The 9,771-nt window shown below is 39.4% G+C and overlaps 3 protein-coding genes across 3 annotated transcripts in view; 2 read left to right on the top strand and 1 right to left on the bottom strand.

Annotated features, from left to right (window-relative positions):
- Nucleotides 1-6,892, bottom strand: part of LOC100185718 (triple functional domain protein-like) — a gene marked incomplete at its 3' end in the record, with an annotated part of 10,505 nt that extends 3,613 nt beyond the window's left edge. The window contains exons 1-20 of the mRNA XM_002124967.4: nt 6,756-6,892; nt 6,587-6,701; nt 6,331-6,523; nt 5,944-6,165; nt 5,271-5,403; nt 4,792-4,970; nt 4,464-4,586; nt 4,223-4,368; nt 3,931-4,132; nt 3,750-3,878; nt 3,584-3,685; nt 3,192-3,401; nt 2,888-2,992; nt 2,609-2,778; nt 2,374-2,548; nt 1,913-2,102; nt 1,561-1,727; nt 993-1,298; nt 740-824; nt 389-562 (exon numbers count right to left, since the gene is read on the bottom strand). Coding sequence (XP_002125003.3) covers nt 389-562; nt 740-824; nt 993-1,298; nt 1,561-1,727; nt 1,913-2,102; nt 2,374-2,548; nt 2,609-2,778; nt 2,888-2,992; nt 3,192-3,401; nt 3,584-3,685; nt 3,750-3,878; nt 3,931-4,132; nt 4,223-4,368; nt 4,464-4,586; nt 4,792-4,970; nt 5,271-5,403; nt 5,944-6,165; nt 6,331-6,523; nt 6,587-6,701; nt 6,756-6,822 — 3,193 coding nt within the window. The remainder of the gene's footprint in view (nt 1-388; nt 563-739; nt 825-992; nt 1,299-1,560; nt 1,728-1,912; nt 2,103-2,373; nt 2,549-2,608; nt 2,779-2,887; nt 2,993-3,191; nt 3,402-3,583; nt 3,686-3,749; nt 3,879-3,930; nt 4,133-4,222; nt 4,369-4,463; nt 4,587-4,791; nt 4,971-5,270; nt 5,404-5,943; nt 6,166-6,330; nt 6,524-6,586; nt 6,702-6,755) is intronic.
- A 435-nt stretch (nt 6,893-7,327) lies between these two features.
- LOC100177850 (DNA polymerase beta-like) lies at nt 7,328-8,553 on the top strand. The gene has a single exon (XM_002128426.4). It carries the CDS (start codon nt 7,500-7,502, stop codon nt 8,478-8,480), a length of 981 nt encoding a protein of 326 aa, XP_002128462.1. The 5' UTR covers nt 7,328-7,499; the 3' UTR covers nt 8,481-8,553.
- Nucleotides 8,484-9,771, top strand: part of LOC100175517 (serine/threonine-protein phosphatase PP1-beta catalytic subunit) — a 3,091-nt gene continuing 1,803 nt past the window's right edge. The window contains exons 1-4 of the mRNA XM_009863592.3: nt 8,484-8,624; nt 8,686-8,817; nt 8,974-9,204; nt 9,259-9,363. Of these exons, the coding sequence (XP_009861894.1) occupies nt 8,573-8,624; nt 8,686-8,817; nt 8,974-9,204; nt 9,259-9,363 (520 nt within the window). The 5' untranslated portion in view covers nt 8,484-8,572. The remainder of the gene's footprint in view (nt 8,625-8,685; nt 8,818-8,973; nt 9,205-9,258; nt 9,364-9,771) is intronic.

Raw genomic sequence — 9,771 nt, 5'->3', positions numbered from 1 at the left:
AACATTATAAAGAGGGCTTGGTGCAAACTTATAAAGAGAGGTTGTTGCAACCTTATATAAAGAGGTGTTGGTGCAACATTATAAAGAGGGGTTGGTGCAACATTATACAGAGGGTTGGTGCAACTTATAAAGAGGGGTTGGTGCAACTTATACAGAGGGTTGGTGCAACTTATATAAAGAGGGTTGGTGCAACTTATAAAGAGGGTTGGTGCAACTTATAAAGAGGGTTGGTGCAACTTATATAAAGAGGGTTGGTGCAACTTATAAAGAGGGTTGGTGCAACTTATATAAAGAGGGTTGGTGCAACTTATAAAGAGGGTTGGTGCAACTTATATAAAGAGGGTTGGTGCAACTTATAAAGGGTTGGTGAAACTTATATACCACTTACATCGAACAACATAATCCGGGTTGTTCTGGTTCGACGACATCTTTAAACCGATAACGAACTGGTCTTTAGGATGATGCGTCTTCGTGCGTTTGATTATTTTAAGAAACTCTGTTGCAAGTTTACGTGCGAGGGTGCATGCGTGAAGGAATTGTTCTTTTTGCTCCTCATGTTTCTCTGTAAATAACATTATGACAAAATTCAAGCGCACCAAGAATGTAACTGTATCACTTTTTAATATTTGGTTAAAATGTTCTGGACCGTTCATTTTAAGATTCAGTCCTGTTTTGCAGTTTTTTTGTAAAATAATTATTTTTTGTTCCCAGTTGTAATACATTATGATATCACGCATACCTAAGGCAGCCTTCATGTCACTCGTTCCGTTAAAAGTTTGAGGTCTTCGATAATCGGTTTGTAAACTGTCCAACACCGTGCATACCTGTAATAAATATGAAACGTTGGCAACAAAACTAAACAACTTTTAAACAAAAAAAAATCAATTTTTACAATAACTGTTGAATGTGGTTAGTGAACCACTGTAGTAGGCGATCAAATGGTGACCCAGGGGTTGAGAAGCACAGAGTTTTAAAGATATTTGCCCACCAACCTCCGATGACGTTTGATAAAACTTGGAAGCGCTGACAATCAACCGAAGTCGATCTTCTTCGTGGCGGGCGAGTGCTTGCCACGACCTTCGTGTTGTTTCCTCCACCTCACGAGCCGACTCCCCAAACTCTGTTTCCCTCAACCTCGACGCTTCCGCTTGAACCTGCACGACGACGTCGCGAGTTTTCTCCGTTGCAGCCCCCGACTGCTCATAGACTAACCGACACTGCTCGGCGTTTCTCTGATTGGTCAGGTGCAGTGAAGCGGAACGAAGGGCTTCCTCCCCTCCAAATATCCACGTTTGAACCTTTAAATAAATTATTTCTATGTTTACCCTCGCATGGCAGGGCAACGACAGTCGTTATAACACAGGTGTTCTGTTTCAAACACCTCGTGCCCACTTACAAGTTACCACGTATGTAACTTTGTGGTTGATTGTTTTGTGTATGAATGACAATTTGGATAATCTATCAGTGAACACTGGGTTAAAACACCACACGATCGGGTACCCCACCACACGAAGGCCTACCCCACCACACGATGGCGCAACCCACCACACGAAGGCGCACCTGAGTAGCCAAAGCTTCAAGTCGTCGCAGATGTAGGAATCGTTCGAGCATGACCCGATGGTTCAACGACTTATTTTGGATTTCTTTCATTCGTTGTTGAAGTTGTTCGGATAAATCTCGAACCCGAACGGACACGGAAATACTTCCGTGACAAACCATATCCAACTCTGCAAAGTTAAAATATCTCATTAAACTTTGTGTTAATTGTAGGCGGGGAAGTTGGTATTATTTTGTGATAAATCCACTTCTAGTTTTCACAGTCAACACGTGATGACACTGGTGTGTGTATACGATTAGTGTTATTAACTAGCATAGACGTTATATGTCAAACTAACATCACTCACTTACGTACCCGATTGTTCGAGAAGATTCAAAATTTCTTGCGCCTTGTTAGCGACCTCTAGTGTTTGTGTGTGCACCACGTCATAACGACGCACCGTCTGCGATAATCGCTGTTCCACGACCGTAGCGTCGATATACATCGGCAGGTCTGCGTTCATGCGCGTCATATCCTCGTCCCAGTTGCCGAGCTCTAGCATCATCTAGTGGTTGTGGCGTGAAGTATAAATTAAAAGAAAAATAATAAAAAAAGCTTTTCAAACGAAAAACGATATTCAAATTTAAAATAAAAACTAAGCAAGCACAGAAATAATAGTTAAATAAAAAATAAATAAGAAACATAAAAATACCAAAGTAAAAAAATATAAAAACATAACGTTGAAATTATATTCAATACCTCACTCTGCAGAAATAGAAGATTTCTATAAAATATATTTATTTAAACATGATTAGCGCTACCACACGGTGTCTTACCTCAGCAACCTCGCGTTCGTACGAGCGGAACTGCAACGCGAGGTCAAGTCTCGACTCATGGTCGGCACAAAAGTCCTCGAACCTGCTTTGTTCGGTTTGTAACTGTCGTAACACGGTTTCTACGTGTTGTATGGAGGGCGCCATGTTTCGACGAGTGTCTTCCACACTTGCACACCTGCGGGGGTGTTATGTATGACATCACAAGTATGATTTCATGGGTATGACATCACAATACCTTATATGATGCAGCAGATTCTTGGCTTCTTGCTGACTCGCTATAAAAGATTCGATGAGTCGGTATCGTTGCCGACGGAAACGATCGGCTCGCTCCTCAGCCCCCTCTAGTGAGTCGGCGACATCATCGCCCTGCAGTTCGGACTTAACTCCGTCGTGTGCGTTCCATAACTATGTATGATATCTATGTTACACTCCATGACTATATATGATATCTATGTTACACTCCATGACTATATATGATATCTATGTTAGACATGTAGCACAATGGGGGAATCACCTCCTTTAAGTTAGTATTGAACGAGACTGACATGTCGAGGATATTACGCCTTCGCTCAACTCTTCGAACAAAATCCCGGATCTGTTCTTCAAGGTTACGAGCCACCTGTGATGTCATAATGGTTGTTATGATGTCATAATGCAACAAACTAACGAGAACTTTCCTTCGACCCTTTACATTCAAAACTTAGCATCAACCAGATATTTAGGAACTGATGATGTCATAACTGATGACATCATTGTTAAAATATATATTTAACAATGATGTGTTCGTCACCATGGTAACCATAGAAACAACATTAAACCTGAAATATTTCATGAGGATCGCAATCACCACTTTGTGCGAGTTGTTCCGCTGCCTCCAACAACTTCTCAGCGTTCGTGTACGTGTTCTGTGCGACATCTTCAAAATCCTCGTGTCGTTTCCGCATTTGAGTTGCTCGGTGTAACGACTTTCCAATCCCTGAGTACTTGGTAAGGAAAGCCTCCCCGTGTTCGCCAATCCATTGTAACACCTGTGTGATGTCATAACCATGAACAATGACTATTGTGATGTCATAACCATGAACAATGACTATCCTCACGTGAATTGAAACACATTATGAGCTCGGCGGATTTAACACGACTCATTAATTATTTATATATGACCAATAGACTGCCTGTGATGTCATAATGTACCATAGTGACATCACAATACCTGATGCACATCGTGTTCATACACACGTAGTTGATGTCTTTGTGCCAACAATGTTTTCCGTTCGTTCCAACACTTCTCCAACTCCCGATTATGATGAAACACCTGGAACATCAAGCTAATTAATGTTGAGTTCCTGGAGCCGACTATTGGCAGCCACCCCACCCACATTATGGATGCTGTCAAGAACTTGTTGCGACGCGCTGCTGTAATCGATCAGCTGACTGATGACATCATCATTTGATGACGTCGTCGGTTTTTGAAGGAAATCAAGAAGTTCCTTACCATTATCGCAAACCTGATGTAACAATGGTGGTTATATATTGTATTATGACATCACTAACCCTTACGTCATGATACGCTTCAGTGATTCTGTCGTGAAGATCGGTGTGTTTCTGCAAACTTTGTTCGATCACGGATATTGACGCCACGGTTGTCGTTGATTCCATCGGATATCTCTCGTTGTTCTCGCACTCACGTCGCCACTCGATGGAGGTAGACACAAACCTATCAACTCGTTGATGAAACTTCACCGCTAGCGCCATCAAGCGGCTGTAACAACATCGTTGAAGTAAGCGCTAACGATATCCTTGGTTTTTATGCTTCTGAATCTGAAGACTTTGTCCCCCCCCCCCCCAATACCTTCGTTCATCCAACGCAGCAGCGAACACTTTCCATCCAAGGTCAAGCTTGGCCGATATTCCTCGTATTTCGTCCTCAGCGTAATGGCCGGCCTCCAACAAACGATTCGCTACCAACATCACGCGATGTACGTTCACGTAAACACTCTGTGGATGGGAGACAAATATATTACCGTAGGCGAACAATTAAAACCATGTATTTATATATGGAAGTCCAGCAAACAAGTAACCTCCCCACCCACCATGGAATTTGTTGCAAAATGTCGATGACTTTCCTGAAGATCGCTCGCTTGTTGTTGGCTGTTCCCGATATCGTTGCAGGTCCCGATAAATAAAGTTCGGTTTTGTTTTATCCAATCGAACATCTGCGCGTTTACGTTTACTTAAATTACTTTTTAAACGCATCACTCACCAACATTTTACACGAAACAATAAATAGACCGAGTGAAAAGGATTTGTGTTTGTTCGAAATTGCTGTTCTGATAAAACAACAAGTTTTTACCAAAGATTTTTTAACCTATGTTGGTGGAGCAACAATGTTCGAACATTACACCTAACAACAGCAATCACCTTATTTGCATCGTGTTGAAACAACCTTAGTTGATAGCATTGTTCCAGCTTAGTTTTCCTCATGTGCCAAATATTTTGCAATCTGTTCCTCGTCGCCCGTAGTTTCTCCAACAAACTATGGATTCGAGGGATTGTGCTTTGGAAGTCCGAGTTGCCGCTTACCACCCCGTTGCTGCTACCTGTGTGGGGGTGTGCGTAATATTCCATTTAAATACCAGACTGAGGAAGTCATTTTATGTCTTTTGGTAAAAAACTTTTTTATATTTCACTTCATTCCGACTGATATATGTGATGTCATAATTACTATATGTGATGTCATAACTACTATATGTGATGTCATAGCTACTACATGTGATGTCATAACCACTATATGTGATGTCATAACCACTGTATATGATGGCATAACCACTATATGTGATGTCATAACCACTGTTTCAGTATGTGATGTTATAACTACTATATGTGATGTCATAATGCACCTGAGAAGCCACTATCCGCATCACAATGACTTCCATTGATTCGTTTCAACAATTTATTTCCTTGCGCCTCCAGTTGCTCTATCGGGGCGTTCGTGATTTTCTTTTGTAGTTTTATGTGATCATCCGTCATTTGCTACATAGATATCATAATAATATCATAGATATATTATAAATATTCGCTACATAGATATCATGTTAACACGTGTAATTGTTCAACACAATGACATAGTCTACTTAACAATGGACGACAATGGATATTTATAGACACCATTGTGACATCACACAATGGGATAAATTCCGATCAAGTTTCATTTTGTATCGAACTGCTTATGATGTCATAATATTGTTTGTGATGTCATAATTATAAACAATCCACAATTTGAACATCCTCTATGACATCACAACCACCATTGATCGCTGAATAATCAATTATATTGATCCGTTAATATTGGGAGGGTTGATTATAATGGTGACATCATAATCAACGTAACAAAACTAAATTAAAAGTCTACAAAACTTAATTCAATCTGCAAACCATGAACATGCTTGTTGGATTAAACATAACATCCAATGTTTATAAAAACTAAAAACATCTTGAGTGGTGTTGGGACTTATCTTTGTGACAAGTTTATGTTATGTTTGTGTTATGACCAACGAGACATCGCGAACAAACCTTTGCAGTTTCTTGATCTGCGGCATAAACATCAGTCGTGAGTTGATGTTCGATGGAATATAATTTGTCTAAAACATCCAATGCATCGCGGATGAACTCCTCGAACGAGATCCGTAGTTCGATCCACTCATCGTGGTCGTACGACAACAACCCCCCCAATTCAGGTGTAAGTTGGCGGGGGTTGATGGCACGCGTTAACCCGTCCACGGACACGGTGTGAACCTGATGTGTGTTTAACTTTGTCATTAAGTGGTTTGTCAATTTAAGTTGGAATGGGAAACGGAATTATCAACAGCACAACAGGAGTTAAAACTAGTTGAGTGAATGTTTTAATTTAAAACAATTTCATATTGGGGTAAATGTTAAATTTGAGTAAAAATATTTTACCTCGAATGAGAATTTGTTGGATCCAAAATTTGTTCGTTGTTTTTGCCAGAAGTTGTCCGGTTTGATGATGAACACGGAACTTATGGTGGAATGGAAGTTATCTTGGAGAACTTTAAGCAAGGGTTTGACCGCGTTCCACGTTGATCCTCGCATGTCGACCACGACCGTAAAACCGAGTTGTAGAACCTCTTCACTGTAATGTCATAATGTGGGTGATTGTGATGTCATAATATGGGTGATTGTGGTGTCATAATACCTTGGTACGCTGGTCAGATACGAAAGCAAACATTTTAAATCTTCCGATTTAATTTTCTCGTTGTTTTGCGAGGCAGGAAATGTGAGTATCGCCCCACCCTGCTCATCTCTGCCACCTAATGGACATCATGTGTTAACAATATGATGTTTAATAGAAATCATATATTTACCCGATAAAAACACAAGTTTTTCTTTCAACAATTCAATCAAATCAACAGCTCGTATCCGAGACACCATGTTTGATAGAAAGTTAAAACATTATTTTATGACAATGCACCAGAAACATCTGTGAATTATGACGTAACAATAGATGTTACAATATTATTTATAACAAAACAAAGACAATTAAGTTCAAAAAGAATAAATTAAAAGAAAAACAACCTCAATTGTCTTTGGCTTTTGATGTCATAATGATTTTTAGCGACGCAATAATACTAATATATACAGTCTATGACGTCACACGTACTACTATGACGCACAATAACGTAATATTTTAACAATAAAACTTGTAGATCCACAACTGTTACGTCATAAGCGAGGAAAATCTAGATATTGTTAATTGGTTTATAGCAGTGTTGCCAAGTTTGTAAAATATATTTGGTTGGAATGTTTTGATGTATAAAAGACCGCGTTCTAATAGTTTAACAGAATGGTTGAATTAAAAAGCAAACATACTATTTTTTAATCTTTAATTTAATTTTTTATTTTTTAAAATCAAAACATGAAGTTTAATAATGAAATCGGCGAAAAGATTATTAATATGGCAGCACTGAGTAAGAAAAAGTTTCTTTGGAAAAAATGATTAAAATTTTGATTCGAAAACAAAATGGATTGTTTGTAAACAATGGGTGTAAACATACGTCATAAAGAGCTTCTCATGGAAAATAATTCTATTTGTTTTCAGTAGGTTTAGGATGAGCAAACGTAAAGCACCCGAAGAAAATATTAATTCAGGAATTTGTGATTTTTTAATCGAATTGGCAGATTATGAAAAGAATGTAAATCGCGCGTTTCATAAATCCAACGCTTATCGCAAAGCCGCAAGTTCTATATCAAGGTTTGGAAAGGAAATCAAATCCGGGGATGAGGCGCGAAAATTGGAGGGGGTCGGTGCCAAGATATCCGACAAAATAAACGAGTTTCTTAAAACTGGAAAGCTGGAAAAACTTGAAAAAGTTCGAAAAGATGAAACGTCACAAATAATTTCGCTTTTTACGAGAATCAGCGGTGTTGGGCCGGTGGCTGCAAGAAAGTTGATGGAACTTGGCTTCAAAAGTTTGGAGGATTTAAAAAATAATTCTGAGAAATTGAATCACCATCAAAATATTGGGGTCAAATATTTTGATGATTTTGAAAAAAGGATTCCGAGGGAAGAGATGGAAAAGTTGGAGGGTATGGTGGTGGGTAAGGTAACGGGCGTGGATCCTAAGTTTGTCGCCACTGTGTGTGGAAGTTACCGACGTGGTGCGACATCTAGTGGTGACATTGACGTGCTGGTGACACACCCGTGTTTCACCTCTGAGACGAAAAAAACTTTAAAATTAAACGAAATCGTCAAAAGTTTGGGTTCGTTTATCACAGACACATTGTCGATGGGAGACACCAAGTTTATGGGGGTTTGCTCACTAGAGGGAACCGTACATCGACGAATCGATATTCGATTAATTCCTCACGACCAATACTTTACCTCACTCTTATATTTCACGGGAAGCGACATTTTCAACAAACGCATGCGTACGTTTGCCCTCGAACAAGGGTTCACCATCAACGAGTATTCCGTGCGACCCCAGGGGTCAACGGGCGTGCCGGGAAATCCCCTGCCTGTAACATCGGAACGAGATATATTTGAAATTATCGGGATGAAATATCTAGAACCTTCGCAACGAAGTGAATGATGATGTCATAATTGTTTGTTCATTGTTACTTTAACATGTATTGTGATGTAATAATGTTGTCGTGTCCTCCAGATTAAGGTTAAATAATTAGAATGTCTGATCACGATTTAGACGTCGATAATTTGATATCGAGATTATTGGAAGGTATGATTTCTATGTTATAAATATGATATCTATGTTATTAATGTAATATCTATGAACACAGTGCGTGGTGGGCGACCGGGACGTACGGTACAAATGACTGAATCAGAAGTGAGAGCACTTTGCATCAAATCGCGAGAGATTTTCCTCAGCCAACCAATATTGCTGGAACTTGAGGCTCCCCTGAAAATATGCGGTTTGTTCTGTCAATTATTGTTTTAATAAAAACTTATCGTATGCATTGTTGGTTCGTCAACCACACTTTTCCTTAAGTATTTTTTACCTGTAGTTTCACTGTTTTGATTAATTTAATATTTAAAGAGATAAATTAATATTCATTATGACATCACAGGGGACATTCACGGGCAATACACAGACTTGTTACGATTGTTTGAGTATGGGGATTTCCCCCCGGAGTCGAATTATCTTTTCATGGGTGATTACGTCGATCGAGGGAAACAATCATTGGAATGCATATGTTTATTACTGGCTTATAAAATCAAATATCCCGAGAACTTCTTCCTTCTGCGTGGAAACCACGAGTGCGCGAGCATCAACAGAATATATGGCTTCCACGATGAATGTAGGTGATGATGTCATAATGAGTTGTATTATGATGTCATACTGACCTTTCTAGGTAAACGACGTTTTAACATCAAGTTATGGAAAACATTCACCGATTGTTTCAATTGTCTTCCTATCGCTGCGATAATTGATGAGAAGATATTCTGCTGTCATGGAGGTGGGTTGGTGATTGGGGGGTTGTTCACTTAACCATAGGCGCCTAACGCGGTAAGACAGGTTAGGCAAATGCCTAACCTGGAATTCGGCACATTGCCTATTAATTGCTTCATAAGAAGATATTCAAACACAAACCATTTACGTATTTCATAAAGTTAAACCATTATGCGTCCACGATTGAAGCTCTAGTGTTTACAGATTAGCTTCTGGCCAAATTTACGTAACTTTTAATGCCAGTTAAACATACACTCACCAACGTAACTGTTACATCACAAGCTGTATTGTGATGTCATCCATTATCGCAAGGTAAGAAATACCAACTTGCGGCGATACACTACGTCACAAACAGCATTGTGATGCAATCCATTATCGTAACCTACGTATTGCCTAATCCCAANCTAGGATGTTA

The sequence above is a fragment of the Ciona intestinalis genome, unplaced genomic scaffold, assembly GCF_000224145.3.
Source record: "Ciona intestinalis unplaced genomic scaffold, KH HT000181.2, whole genome shotgun sequence".
Taxonomy (NCBI): domain Eukaryota; kingdom Metazoa; phylum Chordata; class Ascidiacea; order Phlebobranchia; family Cionidae; genus Ciona; species Ciona intestinalis.
The sequence above is the reverse complement of the archived record's forward strand: the minus strand, read 5'-3'. Positions and strand labels throughout refer to the sequence as shown.

Bases quoted from the DNA above. Each gene is read 5' to 3' on its own strand.
- LOC100177850 (XM_002128426.4), top strand. From the start codon at position 7,500: ATGAGCAAACGTAAAGCACCCGAAGAAAATATTAATTCAGGAATTTGT.